General features: G+C 36.6%; 1 protein-coding gene across 1 annotated transcript in view; it reads left to right on the top strand.

Annotated features, from left to right (window-relative positions):
- Positions 1 to 11,972: 11,972 nt before the first annotated feature.
- Positions 11,973 to 24,256, top strand: part of LOC145999201 (uncharacterized) — a 67,312-nt gene continuing 55,028 nt past the window's right edge. Inside the window, exons 1-2 of the mRNA XM_083136133.1 lie at positions 11,973 to 12,124; positions 22,436 to 22,599. Coding sequence (XP_082992259.1) covers positions 22,519 to 22,599 — 81 coding nt within the window. The 5' untranslated portion in view covers positions 11,973 to 12,124; positions 22,436 to 22,518. The remainder of the gene's footprint in view (positions 12,125 to 22,435; positions 22,600 to 24,256) is intronic.

The following is a 24,256-nucleotide window of genomic DNA, read 5'->3' as shown; positions in this document are numbered from 1 at the left end:
CTCATGAATATATAAAATACATACAAAAAATAAAACAAATCAAAAATTTAAAAAAAATAATGGATATATTTGGAAATAGAAGGCTACAAGAGATACCAGATAATTCCAGCGACATTGCCAAATTAGACGAGCGTCTTAAGAAACTAAAAGCTGATTTATTAATTTTACAAAATTCACAAAATTCAAATATACAAGCTGAGATTACAAATCTCCAAACTGAATTAGTTAATCCCATTGTTAAAATTGATGGCGAACTTAAATCCCTACTCCAAAAATATACCAATTTAGCTTCAATTGACAATGTTCAAAACTTGGAGGAGGGTATAGCCAAGTTAAAAAATGATCTTGAGAAATTCCGACAAATCCAAACAAGCACTTCAGAACAATTAAAACAAGATTAAACAATCAAGCAAATACTATTCCTAGCGAACTGCTTTCTATTATTCAAAATATCAAAACGCAAGAGCAAAACGAACAGGTCAATGCTAGTATTCACGAATTACGAGAGCAAATTCAATCTTTCGAAATTCCTACACTAGAAAATATTAAAACTGAATTGCAAACAGATGAGTTACGCAGGGCCACAACAGAAATTCAAGCCAAACTACAAACGTTGGAAGATTTTATCAATAATTTACCTTCATCTTCCGAATAAAAAACGCCATCGCACGCAGTGTTACCAGTATCAAATTATAGTTGGAGACATGAAGATTTCGGGAAGATACAGGGTACCATAGCTCATATTGAAGACACTTTGACAACCATGAGAAATGAATTGACAAATGTACAGGAAACTCTGGAATTCAAGTTGCCAAGCATAATAAACATAATTCAACAACAGATTACCAAATTAGAAAATCTGAATATCGAATCTGAACTATCCCATTTTCATCATCTCATAGATGATATTCAGAACAAATTACAAATATTACAACAACCTACGCCTACACAAGATGACATACAACAACTTAAAAATGCTTTGAGCAATGTTGCAGATACTACGGAGTTGGATGCTGTCAAACAAGCTTTGACCATACTTCAAAATACTGTAGCTAATTTACCCACTTTCCAGGAGTTAAGATCTGTAAAAAAAAGCAGTAAATCGAATACTCAAGTCAGAGGACATCAAGAACATTCAAGCGGAAATTTCTGTAATTCAAGACACCATCACTACTTTGCCTACCAACCAGATAGTTAAGGAACTTCATGCATTGTTTGATGTAATCAGAAGTCAGGTACACGATCTTGCCAGCTAGAGTACTAAATTGAAACTTGTAGAAAGTTTACAAGAGATTATTTCTAACATTAATCTACAAATTAAGGTGAGAATCATAGAACTTAAGACCTTCTGTGAACAAAAGCACGTGTACCCTAACAGTGTTGCAAACTTATGGAAAACAAATAATCCACATAGCATACAAGGTGTAAAAACATTCCATTTGTCAACAGATGCGGAATAAGCAGTGTATCACTGAGTGATGACCTGTTGAAAGTTATTGAATGTATGTTAAAAAAAAAGTTTAAAAAATGTACATCTTGCCTGGTGGCCGATTTTCAGACTTATCACCGAAATTCCCTGGCTCGAATCCCGGCATGGGTGTTATTTGTGAGTATCCATTCATCAATTTCATCTGACGATCACTCATTCTCATCGTCGGGATTAGCCAAAAGTGGAAGAAAAGCAACGCTAAATTAAAAAAAATCAAATACAAAATGTACATCTTATCCCCCAGAAGTAAGACGGTTCCGTACCAAAGGATTAATTTTCTCCCATATTTTACTAAAAAAAAAACGTTGCTAGAAGAATCTGACACACTGAGATAAATTACGTTTTGAAACCGGGGTTTCTTCATTAAATTTATTTGATGTTGGAAAGTGTTATGATTTATTATTATAGATAATGAAAGTAAGCTAATACATATGATTTGTTTGACTAAATTAATAATTATGCGGCAAAGACACCAAAGGAAACAAAGACGGCAAGTTAGAGAAGCATAAAAGTGGGGAAAGAAGACTGTAGAATACAGAAATATTTTGAGGCAGTCACAATATATTGTACGCTACATATAAAATAAAATGCATATTTGGGGGTGAATTTTTAAATATTGTCACATTTTTCTTCTCTATTGTTGTGAGGTGTTCATTTTAAATCAACCTCCCTCGTCCTACGGCCTGCCCTCCTTCACCCGCAAAAGTATTCCGGAGTGTGAGGATGTCACCATCCGGATGGTAAACACCTCTGTATTATAGATCGACTCCTGCGTCCCACCCCCTTCCCCATCCCCGGAGGATCGTCACTGCCAATGTGAAATCACACTATCATATGCCGACAATCGACATACCACTTCCGTTTCTGTACTTGACTTAGTGAGAAGTATTGTGGTTGGAAAAAGCCTAATAACGGATTTCTTCTGCATCATGTAGTCCGTTCTATGAAAGTACGCTAATGGAAGAAAAACGTGTAAATTACATTGGATTATACATTTTAAAATATATTTTCATTAAACGTTTCTGTTTATAATAATAATACTTGATTATTGTATAAATTACAATCGATCACGTGAACAGCTAGAAAATAGCGCCAGTTTCGAACATGGCGACTTCCATGCGTGCAGGAAGGTCTCCCGTGTTTTCAGAGTAGTCTTTCGGAAATACAGCCGTTTGAAAAGTGGCAAGAAGCAGGTTAGTGAAGTTGGTGTCCAAGTGTAATTGTGTGTCTACGTCTTTGTGTTTTCGGTGTGGTGAAAGAAAGGAAAACGACCGGTCAAGTTGTGAGTCCCGCGAAAAAAACACGTTGTTGCTCGTATAAACAAGTACAACGATTTTGAGATAAGCGCAATACAACGCAAGGTCCTTTCGTATCCTTTCAATCAAAGAGCCGCCCTGTGGAGAAGATGTCCCAAATTTTAGCAGTCGACATTAAATCGCCTCTTGTGCCACGTTGAATTCCATTTTGGCAAGCAAATTTGACAGACCATACTCTGACAGGATGATATCTAGCGCCGAAAATACCTCAAGTTCAAAAAGGAAGTACTGAATCAAGGTAAGAAAATACAATACTTGCATGAGACGTGCGTAAATAATGTGCTTATTATCGTCTTCTTGTTTTCTAGTGCACGAGAAACCAAGAGAAAGATAAACAATCTCTTTTTATTCCCCGGCTTATCTTTGTTTAGTTTCTGCTAAAACTGGCGGTATATTTGTTGCACAAAGGAGAAAACAATACTCCACATGTCAACAATGTTGGGCAATAATTTGGTGGAAATAAAACCAAAAGGCTTGAATTACTGAAACGAATCTCTCTCTCTCTCTCTCTCTCTCTCTCTCTCTCTCTCTCTCTCTCTCTCTCTCTCTCTCTTGTATAACTCTGGCGCTGTCATACTGAGAGAGGAGGGAGGAAGGGGGATCTGTTAACCCATTGTCAGATAAATTGAATTTTTTGCGTAGAAAAATATGTTCATTCTTGAACAAGAACACGTATTTAATCACTTGTAGAAAATTTATTGTACTTCAATGTGTAGATTATCAGTTACAAGAAGGATACGTTTTTCCATGTTACGTAAAATTAAAGGTTGCGAGTGAGCAGCATATGATGGCCGCACCATTCTCGAACAGCTGGCGCGAAGTAATACGTTACTCGAAGTGAGACGGTTGTTTACAGAAGGTCGGAAGGTTCGTGATTCTTTAGTACCCTCGAAACAAGTCAAGAATCTGCTTTATCAAGTTTTACCTCACAACTTCATGATCTCGAAGAACAATCTAAACAATTCAATGTCGATGTGAAAATCAAACCTAGCCACCATGAAGTGGTACGCACCATAAACGAATATCAAGAATCAGTATTAAGCAGATTAGACGATCTTGAATTACGTCAATTTTTCACTGTTGAGATAGTTAGACTTGGAGTGTAGCAAATGTACGAGGGCACTGGACTTATGTTAATGCAGGTAATGTTTACAAATTGTATCCCTACAGTCAGTCTCATTATTTTTTTCTTGATGGTAATATTAGGTTTTTAAAATTTGGCTATGTAAAGAAGGGAAAACACTTCAGATACCTATTGCATATTGGGATGAATCTGCAAAGAAATATAAAATACATGAGGATGAAGAATTATCTGGTTTTCATGTGAGAACTGGTGACCAATTATTCTTTGAAGTGAAACAATTATACCCTGAAAATAATCCATTTTATGTCATATTTTCTTATAGCACCCGATGTCAAGACAAGATATAGTTAATGAATTACATAAAGCAACACGTCGTTGTGTGGTAACGAAAGGTGTAGATGATTTGTTTCAAACTGATCTGATAGAAATGAGCACAGGAACTTTAAAAAATTTACATAAGATAAATCATGGTTACAAATATATGCTCACAGTTATTGATAGGTTCAGTAAATATGCATGGGCTATTCCTCTAAAATCCAAGACAGGTACTTGTGTTACTGAGGCTTTAAAGTCGATATTTAGTGAGGGTAGGATACCAAAATATTTACAGACAGACGGAGGAAAATAATTCTATAATTTTAATTTTACCAAGTTAATGCAACAATATAATATTAAACATTATTCTACATACAGTGATTTGAAAGCCAGTATAGTGGAACGATTCAACAGAACATTAAAAAATCGCATGTGGGACAATTTACTCTACAGGGTAACTATAAATGGGTACAAATTTTACCCGAGCTAGTTCATAATTATAATTATTCAGTACACAGAACTATTCACATAAAACCTGCTGAGGTAACCAAGTCTGATGAGTCTAGGTTGATTTCTACTGTTTATTGTCAAAAATATAAATACATTACCAAGAAACCAAAATACAAAATAGGAGATCAAGTGAGAATTAGTAAATTTAAACATTTATTTGAAAAGGGATTCACTAAAAATTGGAGTACAGAGTTATTCACTGTAGTTCAAGTTTTACCAGGGAAGAGAAATACATATATCATAAAAGATAATCATAATATAACATTGAAGGGGAGATTCTATGAAGAGGAACTCAGTAAAATAAAATAACCAGATACATATTTAATTGAGAAAATATTACGTAAGAAAAATAAATTGTATGTTAAATGGCTAGGACTAAAAAAAAATTGGATAGAAGCAAACCAGGTGATTCTTTGACACCAACATGGAATGTGGTACAGCGTTTACCAGATTTAGTAGAAACTAGTAAAAAAAATGGGGAGTTGTTGCCTGATAATATAAGGTGCCTTATTGTAGGTCCCTCTGGTGGTGGAAAAACCGCTCTGCTGGTAGATAATTTCCTGCTCGCCCCTAATTGGATAGATTGGGAAAATAGACACTAATTTGAAACATGTATATGATGATTATGTAGGGGTGACTTAAGTTATAATCAATTTTCAAAATTCTGTTCATCTTGTTGGAACAGTGATGATTTTGGATTTGTTACCATTGACATGACTAGAAAACCTAACAATGGAAAATTTAGAAATAAAATCAACGACTTTTTGAACGTTGAAATGATATAAAATAACCTCTAATCAAAAAATAAATATGTCAAAACACAAAATTGAAGGCAATTTGAAATTATGTGATTACCTGACCAAACGATTTAAAGGCTGGAAATCACAGAATCGAAGATTCTATGAACAACACAAACGTCAAGACCAACCAATTATCGATGCAATCAGTGGTCTCGGTAAAGAGATTAAGGGTGTCACAGAACAAAATAAAAATCTCATAAATGAATTGGTACCTCTTAGTGCTAAAAATTATGCAGATTTTCCTCCTACACCATTATCTAGTATTCACACATGTCTCACCCTCCAACAACCACCTAAAGCAGCCATAGAAGAACCAGAGAAAATCGAGTTTAGTCCCTCGGCAAGAGATTACCTAAGTACAGCCAAATTTGAAAAAGATGAGGTCTTTGGCTAGTATCCAACCATGCAGCCCAATGAAGGAGTGGTTTTGAAAATTGGGAAATCTAGAGTAACATTCGAAGGGGACAACATAAAAATCAATTTAGGTGGGAAAAATAGATGGTCCAGATATCCTGGCTTTCCTGGATTATGGGAGCTCATCACCAAGAAACAACCAAAACATTTTACAGAAGAAGATTAACAGAGTTACTCAGATATTTTGATACTATCTGATGCCTTATATCAAAATAACGATGTCACGCAAAATCGTGTTAAATCGAGCAGTGGGGACAAATACAAGAATCTTATTAAACCTCTCTCGAACCAACTCAAAACTGGTAGTGGTATCAAACAATACAATACTTTACCTAAAGAATTTGTGTGGGTAGATGATGTGAGAAAACTCATACATAGATTGCTGGTTATAGCAGGATAGGAAAATGCTGGAAACAACAACTTTTACAACAAAAGAATGGGTATTGTAGACTTGATTAGCAATAAACTAGCTCATTTTATTGAAAATGATCCCAAAGGTATAGGATACTTAATTGATATTATTAATACTCTACCCCCTAAATTTTGGAATGTAGCGGAAGGTCGAGGTTTGGTAAATGATATTATTAATAAGGTCCCATTTGAGTTACACGTACCTGGTTACCAATACTGTGGTCCTGGGACAAAACTTGAGAAACTATTAAAAAGAGGGGACAGGGGGATCAATTCTCTTGATGCAGCTTGTAAAGAACATGACATTGCATACAACACACACAAAGATCTGGATGCTTGTCACGTGGCTGATCAAAAATAGGAAGAGACTGCATTTGGAAGATTAACCAGCAGAGATGCATCATTAGGTGAACGAATAACAGCATTGGGTACAACCATTGCTATGAATACAAAACAAAAATTAGGATGGGGTCTGTAATATATATATAAATATGAATACCCTGAAATAATAATAATAATAAAAAAACAACAACATGGAACCTAAAGGAATTGTGTACCAAATTCCATATCATGATCTTAAAAATTTAAAAATGAATCCAATTTTAACTAAAAAACAACATGAAAAGAAGAGACAATGTATAGCCAAAGGAAATGGAATGAAATTATTAAATAGTACACCACAATTAAAATGTTTGCAAAATACAAGAATAAATCACATAGTGGAGGATTTATATTTAGCATTCCAGCGGCTTTAGGGGCAGTGGGGCTATTGCCAAAACTGTAATTGATTCAAAAAAGAATAAGGCAGAACTAGAAGAGCAGAAGCGTCATAATCTTGCAATGAAAATAAAATTAGGCAGTGGTGTGAAGTCCAGAGCACTCAGAAAATTAAAAAAAGAAAAGAAAAGAAGAAGCACTCACAAACCAAGACATTGAATCTTTAGTTAAAATATTTAAAATTCGACATTTCAAGGGGGTTTTCATGTCTGATTCTCTCCCTAAAGATAGTCCCCCTTTCTCACGAGAATATAGCGTGGTGAATTTGGACATGTCGAAAAATATCGGTACCCACTGGATATGTTATTATAAACAAAATAACAATGCTTTTATTTTCGATTCTTTCAGAGGGGTACCGCCTACAGAATTGATTCATTATTTAAAACATGTTAAGATTTATTACAACGACCAACGTATTAAAGATTTCGATCAAATTATACGTGTTCATGTTTGCATCACGAAGCTTAGAATATTAAATAAAATGCATAACATCAAGTTACAAGATTTTCAAAAAGCAGTGTGGAATATTAAATATGGGAATTTTTCATCTCTCCAGCAAGACTTCGGTCTTGAAACTACATCTCCACGATGATATTATCTATCCAAAATCCATAGCTCTGAGAGCCTTCTACAGTATGTATCTGATTCCAAATGTAACTATAGTGCAGGAGGCCTTAGAAAGATCGCTTCGCGGGCTTACAGCAGACGACAATATGGGTGTGTGTCTGCGAGAACCAATCAGGTCCGCGAATGAGCGAGCCCGGTTGCCACAGCTAGCTCGCTGCACCCTTCTGGAAGGGGTGAATGGCCTCTGCCTCTTGCTACCTCGGCCTGTTTGTTCGGCAGATGAGCAGACGACACGAGAGTATTGGCAATAGTGTGCGAGCGACGTCTGCTGTTAGCCCGCGAAACGCTCTTTCTAAGGCCTCCTGCACTATACCTACAACAATTCTATATTTGTAGGCAATGAAAAAATTATTATTCCTCTTGGACAATATAATTTATCTACTTTACAATCTGAACTTCCTAACACTGTATTGCTATCTCAAAACTCTGTAACACACAGAGTGGAGATCGTATCTACCAGAGAAACAGTAGATCTATCTACCATGGGCGAACTTCTAGGTTTCCCCAACAATAGCAAATTAGAAGCAGGTATTAGGCACATAGGTATATTTATACCAAAATTCGTAGCTATAGAAACAATAAATATTCACTGTAATATTGCCAAAGGAATGATTATCGAAGCTGAAGAAAATTCAGTTGGTAGCCACAAGGAGACAGGTATCTATCATTGCTACATTTAAGCCAAATTCAGAATTTATGGAACCTATCATCTATTCCCCAATCCCACCAGTCTATTTCCCTGTTTCTCTTGATAAAGTTAATTACATAGAGATAACAATTACAAATGAGAAAAATGAGATAATCGATTTTGCCGGTGCTAATACCACTGCAATAACAGAAATTAATATTTAAAATAAATAAATAAATACCAATGAAAAATATCGAGAGTTATGAGTTGCAGTCATTCCCTCCAAACAGAAGAACAGTTGCTAATCTTAATGAACCGAATAAGGAAATTCAATTTGATATTACAGTAGGCGATGGTTTTATTCATCCACATAGATCAGATCTGTATATAAAATTTGATATTGTAAAGAAAAATAATAGTGTAGAATATCAAGTTACTGCTAATGTAAAACTTATAGATAATTTTGTTCCATTTTTATTCTCACAAATTTAAATCAGAAAGCATGGTACAGTCATTCATAGAATTGATTTTCCTGGAATTACATCCACTACAGTGGGGACATTAAAATTATCCAAATCAGAGAGTGTGTATTATAAAGTTGGTGGATTCGAGGCTGGAACAAAAATCATAACAAAAAATCACAAAGTACTGTTTCCCATGAGATTGCTATTTGTTTTTTTTTCTCTGATTATAAAGTAATTATGTGGAAAGGTGGTTTAAGTATCATATTTAGCAGATCACCCAATGATCATAATTCAATAATGAGATACAAAACTTTGAATTCAGATGGAACAGCCAATGATGCTAGTTTACCCGAAGCTGCAAAATGTGTGATTCAGTCCATGGAGTTACACATGCCTATAGTTGAATATGAATCGTATTAGGCTCTCAAATACAAAGCCACAATTTTGAGAAATCCTCAAATTCCGATACAATTTTATACATATCAATGGATACAGAGGCCAGTGGAGGGTAAATTTTTTGAATTCGATATTACTAATCAGTTTCAATCTCTACAATACGATATCCAGAGTTTGTAGCTGTATTGTTTCAGACAGGGAGAGATGGCAATCAGGAAAAAGATAGCAGCCAGTTTGATAATTGTATAATTAAAAATTTATATCTGAAGAATGGTCGAAATGAGGCATTCCCACGTGAAAATTACAATTTAAACATTGCAGATCAAGATTATTTGAAATTATATGATGTTTTTTTGTTTTCTCACCAATCGTGGTAGATTCTGTATGAGAATAATGTTTTTTGTTTCCTTTTGTAACATACAATAATCTAATAATGTATGCACCATCTTCTGGTATATAAATTCCATCTTTTTTATTAATACCATAAACGTGCACAGCTATTGGTCGATTGTAGTGTTGTTGATATTGTTTTTCAAATTGATTGATAGCTAAGATATCTACTGGAAAGTTTATGCCTGACATAGGTTTTTTTAAATTTTGCTATGTATTCAGAATAATTGTAATTAGATACACGATATTTATTGTCAGAAACTGGATGAAAATAGGCTATGAGACACCATAAAAAACATTTATTGTCATTATTTTGAATATTTATTACAGCATTCTTGTTTTTGATCTGGTTGGGTAATTCAATATAACTAGATCCACCCCCAAGAGGGACATATTTTACTATTTTTAATTCAAGTTTATGATTTGTGTCACAAGGTGACCAACCCGAACCTCTATCTTGGAATTCTTGTTGTTTTAACTTAAGTTCTTCACAAATTTTATCATAAATATCATACAAACAAAGAATACCATCAAAATGTAAAATTAACACATGGGTACGATGAATATATTGTTCTTGTTCACTATGAGAATTTATATACATTGAGAATAGATTAAAATATACTTTGAGAGAACATATTTTAAGTTTTATTTGAATTGCATCTATAATTTTTTGTTTCAGTTTAGCTAGAATATCTGGAATATACTGATTTAGGCTCTTGGGGTGAATTTTGGCCTATAAAATTGAGTAATTGAACTTTAATAAAAAAACATAATTATTTTTTATGCTATAAAAATAGTAAAATTTGGATTTTTTTGGATATTTTCCCCTTGGAAAATTACCTGAAATCGGGGCAAAATGAATAAATACAAAATAAATGTTTTCAAATATATCATTCTCTCTACTAGCATTATTATTCTGAACACCAGTAGCAAGAAAATAAATTATGAAAAACGCAAAAAAATATATTATCTTGCAATGGGTAGATATGCACACTTTGAAATTTCAACTATATTTGCAACCCATTGTTCAAAATCCAAATATTCTTTTGAAATATGGTTCGTATCGAATTTTGAAGCGCAGATGCTTACTTTAGGTAACATAAATTTGTACTTTGGATAGATAAATTGATCTGGAGAATCAATTAAACACTGCAAGTTGTTTTCTCCTATATAAACTGTTCAGGCAGCAGGAAATATTTCACCCTGATTTTTCCACGACAAAGATAGCAATTCTACAATATTTAGTTTCTTGAAATTTAGATGGAATATGAATCCTAACCTACTTCAGCAGTGGCGGGAAAAGGAGGGCTATTACTCCCTACATTTGTCCCTGAAGTAGAGGTGAGCGGGATCCTGAAAAGTCGGGACCGGGAAAATAATTCCCGTCCCGATCCCAACTTCTGGAAATAACTTCCCGACTTTTAGAGGTCCCAAGCAGTAGGGAAATACAGAATAGTCATTTTAAAAAGTTGTCAATTCTCGACATTTTCTTCATTGTAAATGTATGTCTGGAACGTATAGGAAATTGTTAGTTTTTGTACCAAAAGTGCAAAAACCAGCACTTAAGATAAAAATTATGTGTAGAATTCGAGATGTGAAGAGCTTCGAGAAATTTCGAACACACCCCTATTTTTTTCTTTAACGACTTTAACTATAATTTACTGGGTAAAGGTTGCCTTACTTTTGTTTAAAACATGTGATTTGTTACATACAACATTACCATGATATCAGTACAAATACATCCACTTGATTACTTATTTGGGATGCAGTAAAATTAAAGTTACAAGTATATATTATTACATATCGGTTTGATTACATTCATGCATGTAGCAGTTATGGTTACAAATATATATTATAATACCCTTGATAACATATTTGGGATGTAGATCAGCATAATTGAGTTACAAATTTATATTATATCCACTACATTACATATATGGGATGCAGGTCAACATAATGAAGTGTAGAATTAGAGATTTCCATAGCTTCGGGAAATTTCGAACATTTCCCGTCCTGAACATTTTCTGACTTTGTGGGGAAATTGAGAATTTTCCCCGTCCGAATGTCGGGATTTAAAAAATGTCCCCTCCCGATCCCGTTTCGACCCAAAAAAATCTGTCCCGCCCATCCCTACCGGCCACAGACACAGGCACAGCTTCAATCGTGTGACGTCATATCCAGAGGGGAGGACTTTTCTAATTTTGATCTGGCAACACTGCAGCCATTTTAGATCTATGGTTAGTGTTTTGTTTCTTGTTTACCTCGTTGGAACGCATGGAGTTGTGTCAGGTTGGTTACCTTGTTCCCGTGTAAGAAAATTAGTACCTTCAGTGTATCCGTGCCAGGGGTTTATGCAGAATTTTTCACCTGTGTGCGTTCTTTAGAGGGGCGAAATTAACATTGAATTCAAGCTTGAAGAGAGCGAAGCCTAAAACTAAGGGGCCCAAGTTTCTTTTGTTTTATTCTGATTTCGTCATGGTACCAATGCAATTTTTGGTAAAATGTAAGTATCCCCGAAACGCATTTCTTCAAATTTACAGGAGAAATTACTTACCCAATGCAATTTCTTTAGTATTGTGGAATTTCGTGGAAGTGTTTTCTCGCATCGTTCATTCAATTTTGCCGGTAAATCATCTATTTTTCAATATAAATATGTGACTGATGCACGAAAGCTCTTGCATCCATATACTTCCAGGTGGATGTAGCCTGTGTGTGATGAACGTAATCCCGGTCAGTGTTTCCAAACACTTGTTTTTGTAACTGAAAATGGTACGTTTCCGCAAATGGTTTGTGTGGCTATGTGTCAATGGTTCGTGGGGCTATGCGAGAATGGTGTGTAGAACTACGCAAATTTTTTTCTAAACCCAATTTGGTACTATTATCGTATGAGGGAAACACCTACGAATCATATATTTCGGACTTCTTTATATTGTTAACGTGTTATTTTCGAATGCGGAACATGTCTTAAGGTGAAATAATGCATTTCTAACTAAGATAATGTCTATTGCTTACTTGTTGTTTCGAATCTGTAACACATTATGGCCGTGATAGCATACTGATATAGGGGTGTTTTGTCGATTTATGCAGTGTTGCAAGCTCGTTAACCGGAAAATATCTACTTTCGTGCCCGGATTTGAAATTATGCTAATATGTCGCAAACCATTGACGTTAGCCTCACAAACCATTGACGTTAGCCCCAAAAACCATTCACGTTAGCCCCAAAAACCATTTTCCGTAATGTTAGGTTAAGTTAGGTTAGGCAAGCATAGTTAAAAAAAAAAATTAAAAATACTCGACGTCATGTTCTAGTGAAAATATAGATTATTTCCGTGAAAAAAACGATGGCACCTTCAAGAATCTTTAGGAATGCAGAATACGTAAGTACCAATGTGAAAATGAAGAAAATAAGGAATTTCAGGTGTTTCGGGGATACTTAAAATTTAATCAATTTTTACATGGTTCAATTGTGATTTACGTCTGTTGACATCAGTGACGTGCGGTAACCTCGACACTTGAGGTAGCGTTGGTATGGATCATAAAGCCTTCCTACCACCCACACACGCACACACACTTTAACGCCCAGTATTCCTGAAAATTGAACGTCAAGGACAAGAAAAGATTGCAAAATGAGGTATGACTACTAAAAAAAGTACAGGTAACACCAATCCCTTTCAAATATCAAAAACAATTTGATTTGACCACTAAGCCAGGGATCCTGGTTTCGAATCCTGGCTTGACATGGGTGTTATTTTTGTGTGTGAGTGTCCCTTCACAATTTTATCATATCATCTTGGCGATTAGCCAAATGTGGCAGGAAAGTGAAGTAAAATAAACCAAATCAAACCATGATTTGATTTTTGATTACTACTTCGATATTGCCCCAACACCTCTCACTCGTTTATTTCGTCATTTTGGCCCAAGTTCCTTTCGTTTTATTGCGATTTCATCATCCTACGAATGCAATTTTTACATGGTTCAATTTGGAGTTATTTCTGTTAACACATACTGCACAGTTTTAGCAATAACGTACTGGGTTTTTGTTGACACAGGTTTTTCACTTCCGTATACTCCTATGTAATCTATGGTTGACAACAGCCATTTGATTACTATCGTCTTTCAGATGAACTTCTGCTTCTCTGTGGGTCACATCTGTGAGGTACAAAGGGGTTTTCGTCATCGGTTCACTGATCCTAGTCGTTTACGTGCAGGGTTTGAATGTGTACTTTCGTCTGGCAGGGAAAATGTTCGGAGATACATGGAACCGGTACAGGTTTCATGAAACTTTTTCAAACAACTCTATAGCTTTTCAGTGGTGTGTCGACAATTGTTTCCTGCACAAATGTCGTTCTTGTCCACACCACAAAACACCGATGAAGTTATACAGTCCCATATCGAATTGAGGATTCTGGAAATTTGTATGCCAAAGGAAACATCCAGGTGGGGCTAAACATATATTTTTCCAGGGCCAAGGGAACGTGGCTCGAAAATGTGATTTAACAACTGTGTTTAGTCTTATGTATAGTTTCACGAACGATGAGTGCTACGAAACTGCTATTCAGGGAGCCCGAAGACCTGGTTCTAACATGCCTTTAAAGGGAATCTATAGAAAAAGGTGGGGCCAATTACCCCAGGGACGGAGCCGGGAATTAGTGGGCATTTTGGGTCAATTTTTATGATTTTTTTTTGTTTAGCCCTGAAAAAATGACTGTTGTATATCCATCAGTACGGGTGGGGGTGGCTGCTGGAAAATTTTCAATGTTGCCCGTCTTGTCATGAATTTGCGAATTTTTCCCGTTCCAAATGTCGGGATTTTAAAAATTTCCCATCCCGTACACCCCTACTTACTACTAGATATTGCTACTGCTTCTCTCAAACACGAAACCCCTTTAGACATGCTGCGAACATCCAGGGAGAGAGGAACAGCTAGCGGTTGTAGTCAGTGTCATGCACGAAGTTTGCGAAAAGGTGAGTTTTTGGCAAGGTACTTTTAACATCATATTTTTCACATAATTTGTGTTTCCTTCAGGAGATATCTGTGCTAATTAGCTTCCGTAAAGTTTAAATTACCTCAGCAGTACTTTACGATGCTTCCTTTCGCTTCCATGAACGGAGAATGCCTTGCATATCGGGAGGAGACAATTGTTGTGTAAGGAATTTTTAAAGTATTTTTTTCAAGAATAACAAGTACTTTTCTGATATCGAAACACTGCTAAATACTTTAAGAAAGGTTCAAATTTCGTGTGACGATGATTGCCAAAGTCCTACGTTAGTTAGTGTTTCTGCTACAAGATTTTGAAAAAGAGCATAACACAATCGGAACCGTTACCGGCGAGACAACCTGACTAGCATGGTAGATCATCTGTGGGTATGAAGTGTTTCCAACCTTCTCAACCGAAAAATCCCCACGAACCATGCACGGATAGCCCCAATTCTTGAATAGCCCCACAAACCATGTACGGATAGCCCTACAAACCGAAGAATCCCCACATACCATGCATGTGTAGCCTTACAAACCATTCACGGATAGCCCCAATTCATGAATAGCCCCACGAACCATGCACGGGAAGGTTCGGTTAGGCAAACATAGTTAAAATTGTCATCTTCTTGTAAAACAACGGTGTGGTTGGAAACACTGACAGGGGGTTATGTCATCAAACGTACACAACATCTGGTTCACGTAGTGGAAGGAAATGACAGCAACGGCTGTTGTGTGTCGGAGAGATATTTCTGTTGAAAAATTCATAGATTCCACTATGAAAGAAAATACCTCCATGAACTTATATATGCTACACAAACTCATTTCCGTAAGTAGTTTCTTCTGTAAAAATGAAGAAATCCGTTGGGACAATATCGAAGTGTTACCGATTTTTGTTACTTAGCATCGCCTTTTTTCACATTCGGTTAATTGCGAAGATGATATGATGAAATTAAGGGAGGGACAAACACAAAGAACACCAATGCCCAGGTGGGGGGTTTGAACCTGGAACTCCTTACATCATAGTGCACTGTGATAACCACTATCCCACGGTTGGTTGATTCGGTGTTTTAAGCCCACTTTATGCATAGAAAGGCTAATCGGGACTGGCCCTACAGTTTAAAGTGAGATCTGAACCACTATGTGCCTCCTACGGGTAGTGATCCAGGACCACTTGCATTCCCCCACGGAGGTCGGCTAACAACAAAGACTAGATGAAAGGGCTAACCATTCGGATACGTGGATATTGGTAAAGCAAACTGCATTTTCCCTCAGTGGTAATTTTCAATTGGATTTTTTAAACACCATCTTTGTGTATGATTAACGTTTTTTCAAAAATTTTGCATTGCTTGATTTCCCCTAATTTCTCCATCTTACGATTTCATTACTGAAGGGTCCGAGTTCAAGCCCTGGTCTGTGCATAAGTGTTTCTTTGTATCCACCCTTCACCCATTTAATTTAATCAACGTTCATCGTTATGACAGAAGTTAGGTAAAGTGATGGAAGAGCAATGCTAACATTGTCGCGATTAAATCTATACAGCTAGAAAAAGTGATGGGAGGTGGCAAAAATTCAATATATTGAAGGGATAAACAGGTAACGATACGCACCTTTTTGTAGTTTCTTCAATAATATTCATTTGGCAATTCTGGAAGAAATTTTTCATTCCAAATGATTTCATTATTCACTGCAGAGTCAGTCACGGACACTGCCAGCTTGTAACGATTCCATTGAAAGTCAAGGTAGTCATGACAAACTGGCAGTGTCCCATTACAACACACAGGAACAAGATTCACGTGTTTGAATCCCAGCCTTCATCAATTCCATCATATATCACTCTCATCCCCATTTTCGTGATAACCAAATGTGGCAGAAAAGGGAAGTAAAATAAAGCTAAACAACAAGAATGGATGTTCTCTTGCCTAAATAAATATGTCTGTAGTTATGACTGTTTAGCTTACCCAATTGTTTTCATAGGAGGCCAAGAGATTAGTATATTTAAATTAAACACTACTAAAACGAGAGTGAGAGAGAGAGTGTGAGCAAATATTTGTTATTTAATCATTATATATTCCATATTTGAAAAAAAAAAGAAAGAAAGCATACCATTTTTGTCTGCACATAATAAGTTCCCATTTCATAAATATTGAAAATGCATCCCATGTTATACATACACATTGTACAACATGTAAAAATTTGTGGTGTAAATACAGAGAACATAAGTACTGCACAAATTTCACCCTGCCCGAGTTCTTTAGAGGATTTACAATGGAATCAAGGATAAACGAATCCCCTATCTGTTCATATAGGAGATAGACTGGAGCACTTGAAACCATGCCCTTTCAACCACTACAGGGGGGGGGCAAGGAAGGTAGAGGTAGAGATATTCCCTTTCCCTTCCGTTGTCTGTTTCTACATGGAACTGGTGAGGAGGAGGAAAATCCAGCTGTGTGTGTGTGTACATATGCCATTTAAGAGGGAGAGGGACAATTTCCCCTAGGTCTTTTTCACTGGGGCAGCTGCCGATTACTGTTTGCCAACTTCGCTCTTTTGGAACCAGGTCTGGCTCTTTCGTGCACTCGTTTGGCTGTGAACTGTGGCACTCACCCTCTGCCCCACTATGATGCCACTACTGGCTCCGGCCCATAAAGACCAACTTTTGCCATTAGCGGATGTGATATACATATATAGGCTGCGTCACCTGACCCCTCAAATGAAATATACATATATAGGCTGCGTCACCCAACCCCTTATATATATATATATAAGATGAAGATGACAATATTGTTATCCGGGAATCCTTTATTTTTGATTTTATATGAGCATTAATGGATTATTGCGATGGATGATGGCTGCCAAATCTAGGTGGTGAAGACTAAGAATAAATTGTCATCACTTTAAAGCTAACGGTAATAGCAATGCCCCCATCCCTCTGACACCTAAAATTACCCTAGGAGGCACTTTATGCAGCCTTCGTTAATCTATCTCCTTGAAAGTCATCTTTAGCTCTTTTATGCACATCAGGTTTGGCAAGACTGACAGGATGACCGTAGGAGGCAAGGAGAATGCGTTAGGTTTATGGGGCCATTATTTTTTCGGGAATATCAAACATCCAATGACGTAGAAACATCATGTCTAGCTTACTAATCAACTTGAAAACAGTTTTCACTTGCAACATGGAGAGAAATTCATACTCTCTTTCATACTAAACGCTTTTTTTAAATAGGAGTGCCCAATCCAAATGTATTGAAATAAATGCACAACTGGTGCGTAATTGTCCTCCTTCGCCTTAATAGAATTATGTAGTATTTTGTGGATGCATTGTTATCACACAGACCCTTTATATTGTTATTATATACATGGGTCATTTCATAAATAATGCACACTAATTATATCTCACCCATATGTTGCTGTGGCAGCGATGTCTCTTCACAGTCCTTCAATGTAGTGTCCCTGCTTGGCAATGACCAAATCCCAACTCGAAGCTTTTGTATGCCATCCAATACGCCATCTTTGTTCAGCTGTTGAATGGCTTGGATAACGGCAGTAGAAAGCTTTTTCAGAGAGGAAAAACGACGTCCATGCAAAGGCAGTTTCAACTTTGGGAAGAGGTGAATGTCAGGGGGACTCATGTCTGGACTATACGGAGCATGGGGTATCACATCCCAACTGTAATCACCTAGTTTTTCATTGACAACATACCTGATATGCGACCGAGTGTTGTCTTAAAGAATGAGTGGACCAGCCTCGAGTAGCTGAGGGCGTGTTTTGTGCATTTTTCTTTGCAGATTTTACAAGAAATCATGGTAATACACTGCTGTGACATGTGTGCCACATGGATCTCTCTCTGTGAGGATTACTCCCTGATGACCATAAGCAAAAATCATCATTTGTTTGAAATTTGATTGTGCATGCTGAATTTTTTTGGGTCGTGGTGAAGATGCAGTCCACTCGTTTGACTGCATTTTCAGTTCCGGTTCAAAGTCCCTGATCCACATTTCATCAATAGCAACAATCCGATGCAAGAATGCCTCTCCTTCAATGTTGAATCTTTGTTTCAGCACGGTTGCATTGTCCAGGCGTGTCTTTTTCTGTGCAGCTGTCATGAAGTGGGGGATCCAGCGTGCCAAAATCATTGATCAAAATGCTGTATACAGATGTTGGTGGGATCCCTGTGGTGTCTGGAAGTTCTTCACAAGTTGCACGACGATCTTCTTCTAGAGCTGCTGCCATGAGTTGCACAGATTGTTAATCAGTTGTTGTTTTCGACCTTCCTGGTCTTCCATCATCTGTATACTCGCACGACCACTATGAAAATTATTTGACCAACGAGACACTGTACTATATGGTGTTGACTCACCACACACTTCCAGTAACGCTCTGTAGATTTCTGTCTGGTTTTTGCCACGTAGAGTTTCAATTGTAATAGTATCCAAGACATCTGCAGCCTCCATTTCCAATCCATCTCACAGTCACACTATGTAAAGTAAAGTCTAGAGCTCATGAACATATGGCTGGCTGCGTCATGCCCTCTATGTAAAATGATGCCAGTCTTACTTCGGTTGCATCATCCACTCTGCAGTGTTGTTACACTGTGCATTATTTATGAAATGGCCCATGTATTTGTGTGTGTGTGTGGTGGGGGGGGGGGGGATGAGAGGTGGTAATATGTAATGTTGAAATACAGAAACATCTGCTTATACCCTTGAATTTTTATGGAAAGTTCTCCTGAAACCAGAAATTATACTTGAATTTTATCCTGGTCCAAGATTGGCCACCCTGAATAGGAAATGTGAATGTAGCTAGAGAAGTGAGGAAGTGCAAGTTGCACCGGCTTATGGCGATGCGTGACAAAGCATACACCAAATATAGGAAGGGGATCAAGGTTGGTGATCATAACACATCCATCTTTGAAAATTACAGAATCCTGAGGAACCGTTGCACCCAGGAAGTACGAAAATCAAAGCGCTGATTCGGGTCTGAACTACTAACATACGAAAGCACACTTGACGTCCTCTGGAAAAAATTGAAAATACTGGGAGTGGGGAAGCGGAGAAACCACAAATCCATTAATAAATTTCCACCGGAAGTATTGAACGATCGCTTTTGTGATCTTCCGATCGTCGATGATAATGTGAAACACGAAACGATTCGTAACATTGAAACATGCTCCACAACTGGTCCAAAATTTTGTTTTTCTTATTTTTCGCCAGAACAAGTAAGAAAATCGTTACAGAAGATAAAGTCATCGGCCGTAGGAGTAGATGAAATTTCTATCCTCATGATTAAAAAAATTCTCTACCAAGTACTTGCTCCTATCACTCATATTTTAAATTTTTCTTTAATTACCGTCGCATTTCCCTCATCTTGGAAACTCGCCCTTGTACGCCCTATACCTAAAACAAACAACATAATAAACGTCAACGATTACCGACCAATCAGCATCCTCCCAGCCTTGTCTAAAGCCCTAGAGCATCTCGTCAGCAATCAAACCCGGGACTTTCTAACGCGAAATAATTTAATAGATCCTCTTCAGTCTGGCTTTGGAAGTAACCACAGCACTGCACGGCTCTTGTCAACGTAACCGATGACATGAGGCTAGCCATGACAATAAACAACTTACGATTCTGGTACTTCTAGACTTTACAAAAGCTTTTCAGACAATTGATCATGAAATTCTACTCGCTAAATTATCATCGATATTCAATTTTTCTGACTCCGCGGTTAATTGGTTCTGCTCCTATCTACAAGAACGTCGACAATGTGTCGTTGACCTATATGGAAAATCGTCATGGAAAACCATTCCTTGTGGTGTCCCCAAGGCACTGTACTCGGCCCCCTCTTATTTGCTCTGTATATAAACGACCTCCCGACGGTGCTTAACTGCTGTAAATACCATATCTATGCCGACGATTTTCAGTTATATTTCTCTTTCCCCCCGCAAGAAATACTGCATGCAATAGAAATTGTGAACAATAACCATAAACAAATAAGTACTTGGTCTGCACACCATGGCTTACATCTAAACCCGACTAAAACCCAGTGTATTCTTGTAGGTTCCCCTAGAATTTTGAGCAAAATAGATAAATCTAGCCTCCCTAGACTCAACGTAAATGATATTCATCTGCCCTTCTCCACTACTGTTAAGAATCTGGGTGTGATACTCAACCACCATCTCACCTGGGCAGAGCAAGTTAACTCTGTATCTAGAAGAGCTTTCGGTGCATTGCATTCACTCTATCGGCTCAAAAGCGTCCTCCCTGAATGCATAAAAATTAAACTGGTCCAATCTCTTGTATTTCCCATTGTTGACTATTGCGACATTGCTTTCTTGGATGTCAATCACGAGCAAGCTAAACGACTGCAGCAAATTCAAAATGCCTGCATTCGTTTCGTTTTCGATCTAAAATATTCAGAGCATTTGACATCGTACTTTGCGAAGGTTGAGTGGCTTAAATTAAGCGATAAACGTAATTTTCATAAGTTAATTTTACTGTACAAAATACTCCAAATAAAAGACCCGCAATATCTCTATAACCGATTTCAACATCTTTCCGACTTTCACAGCTGCAACACCAGATCGCGCGAAAGGTCTTTGCTGTCCATTCCACTCCACAAATCCAACGTTTATGCAAATTCTTTTACTGTTACCTCAGCAGGCCTTTGGAACAAGTTGCCACCTGAAATTCATGTCTCTTCCTCAATTGTGACGTTCAAAAAATTGTTAAAGTTACATATATTATACAATGAAAATTAAATGTTTGATTTCCCTAATAATATGGCGGGTGCAGAGAATGATAGAAGGACGTAAGGCACAAAAATTATTTAGCGTAATAGTTAAGATGAATTATCGTCAAAGTATATCGTTTTGGACTGTTTTTTAAGTATGTGTAATATTGGACTGTGCTTAAGAAAGTGTAGTGTTATGTATTTGCTTGTACGTGTGTAAGGGCAAAAATATGTATGTGTGAGTGTGAGTGTGTGTGCCCGTATCTATAGGTTAGATTACCTTTCTTATATGTAATTTTTCTTTGTATTTTTTATTTCTCTGTAATTTTTATATATTTTTTCTTTTTTTTTCAATATTTTAATTATTTCATATTCAATTTTTTTTGTAAACATGGTCAAGTGGAAGAAAAGGCTCCACAGCCTTAACTTCGCCATGTAAAAGAAGACGAAATAAATAAATAAATAATACTGGAATCACCAAAATATAATAGGAATAGAAATATACAAAGCTTTGTATAATTTAAAAATACATTGTACAGTAAATTTTACAATTCTGGTATGGATTCCAGATGTTCAACTGTAACAGTTGCAAAGAGGAATGTTTATATTTTTATCTCAAGACAAAATATAAAGGGAACATTTAATTTGTAATAAATATCTACTTTTGAGGTAGATAACTAAAAATGAAAGAAAGACAAAGTTATCCCTGTGTATTGTGCACACATGCTGTGAAGGCACATGGTGTGATGTGGAGTTATAGAGCTCCACATATTCTTGATCGTGGCCATAGTTGTGATTGCCTGACTACCTTTACTCTCCAGGGTTGCCTTCCAGGTACCAATTTATACGAGGCTGGGTGAACCTTAGAGCCATGCAGAAACAGGGAAATGACTGGAAAATTTCCTTGTGCAGATCACCTGCCATGAGATGAGCCTAGGTCTTCCGAGTGATAACCAGATGCTCTACGAACTTAGCTATGGCGGCTCTTGGTAGATAACTAAATGTTTAATAAATACCCAGTATTTAACCAAATTTTATTTAGCTACTCAGTGTCTAAATACCCATGTCCCAACCCTACCCTACTTATGACTTCAGTTTTCTTCATTCTAGGTTTCAGAGGATGACAGTGTGCCAAAGTTCGTATGCTCTTCATTCATATACAAGCTAGATGATCTAGGCAGGACTTCCATAACATGTCTTCTGAATCGGAAAACCTTCTGAAGGAAATCCCATCATCTGCAGAAGAGAAGCAGAGAGGGGAGATGGGCTTTGAGGTAAAGTTAATTTTTTTTACTTGAAGTTGTGACGTACTAAAATATGCAGTCAAATCTTATTTGTTCTTGGGGTGGTAATAGATGTATTTGTAATGAATAGAAAGTATTATTTTTACATTACTAATAATGGAATCCTGTATACTTTCTTGAAGAACTACTGTGACAGGGATATGTAAGTATCAAGGTTCTTGTGAATAAAATTGTGTTTCATATTACACTATTCTCTCCTGTTTTGCACAGCAAATCAATTTTGTGTGTGGCATTGACCTCATTGTAAAACTACTTTCAAATTCATGAGGAATGGTGTATGTAATCATCAGAACAAGATATTGCCTTGTTTAAAGAAATATTTAAAATTCAATTGAGTTACATAATGTGTTCATTATATTTTACCATACACTTTTGATAAAAGTATGTGTTAATGCACTCATCATAATAAAATAGGGTAAGACTGCAGAGTAGGGCTGCTTAGGAGGAACACAGTTCATAATTTTTTGGTAATGTTTTGTTGTTAGTAATCGGGAAATGTAACTTTGAAGGTGCGGAAAAAAATTTTCTTAGAAAAAAAACGAGAAATACGTATCCAGGTTGGATGCTCTTGGAAGAAAAAAGTGACATGGTGGCTCACATTCCTGTACAACTCTAGTGAAAGCAAAAAATGCCTACGTTGTTAGGTAGCTATGTTTAGTTCTCTCAGCCTGAATAATAATTTGTCATTGTATTTATGCTAATGAAACCTAACCTAGCCTTGTAGGCATTCCTCGTCGAAATAGTGAATGAATAGAGAAATGCATTATTTTAGTAGCAGGAAAAACATTTTTCATTGTATTTATGCTATTGGAACCCACCTTGTTAGCATTCCTCATCTGAAATAATGAAAGAAACTGTGTGTGTGTGGGTGGGTGGAATCCGGAGCGACAAATCAACTCTAATTAAGGGAAACGAAGAGTCTCACTTATCGCACAACACTTGAACAAGCATTTTTATTTTAGGCTAGCTTGATTTAGTTCTCTTAGTCCAAAGAATAATTTTTCATTGTATTCATGCTAATGGAAACTAACCTAACAGGCCTAACTTAACCTCGTAGGCATTCCTAGTCTGACGTCGGAACACAAGGTAACAAAACTCTTGTACGGAGAAGACCACGAAACAAATGACAGCAACTGTGCATAAACAATATGGATGTGAACAAATGGAGATATGCATTGGTTTTAGCAGTAGGAAAAACATTTTTTACGTGCAATAATATAATAGTAATCGGAAAAGTAACACCGGATAATGGAAGTAGAAGGTACGTACTTTCAGGGGATATAAATTTTGTTCGTCTATTTAGAGGAAAAAAGCAGCCCATGTTCTGCAGTGAGACCTAAAATAGTATAATAAAAGCTGTACCTAGAGTGGGTAATAAAAAACACCACATTCAACTTATCAATCTTATAACATGAGTGTTCATCTGGAACTTTGTAAAATGAGGAGGTTGAAAGGCTAATTGTAGGACAAATGTAAGTTTTTTTATATAACAACAATAACAACATTCCTGATGGAAACCTTTGTCTAGATCAAAACACTGCATTTTATCTTTTAATAACCAGTCCTAGAAGGTCTTTCATAGCTATTTTATATTTTATATAGTAAAATCAGATCACACACACACTGG

This window comes from Lepisma saccharinum, chromosome 15 (genome assembly GCF_977018435.1).
Source record: "Lepisma saccharinum chromosome 15, izLepSacc3.1, whole genome shotgun sequence".
Lineage (NCBI taxonomy): Eukaryota > Metazoa > Arthropoda > Insecta > Zygentoma > Lepismatidae > Lepisma > Lepisma saccharinum.
Note: the sequence above shows the minus strand (reverse complement) of the source record. Positions and strands in the feature narration are given on the sequence as shown.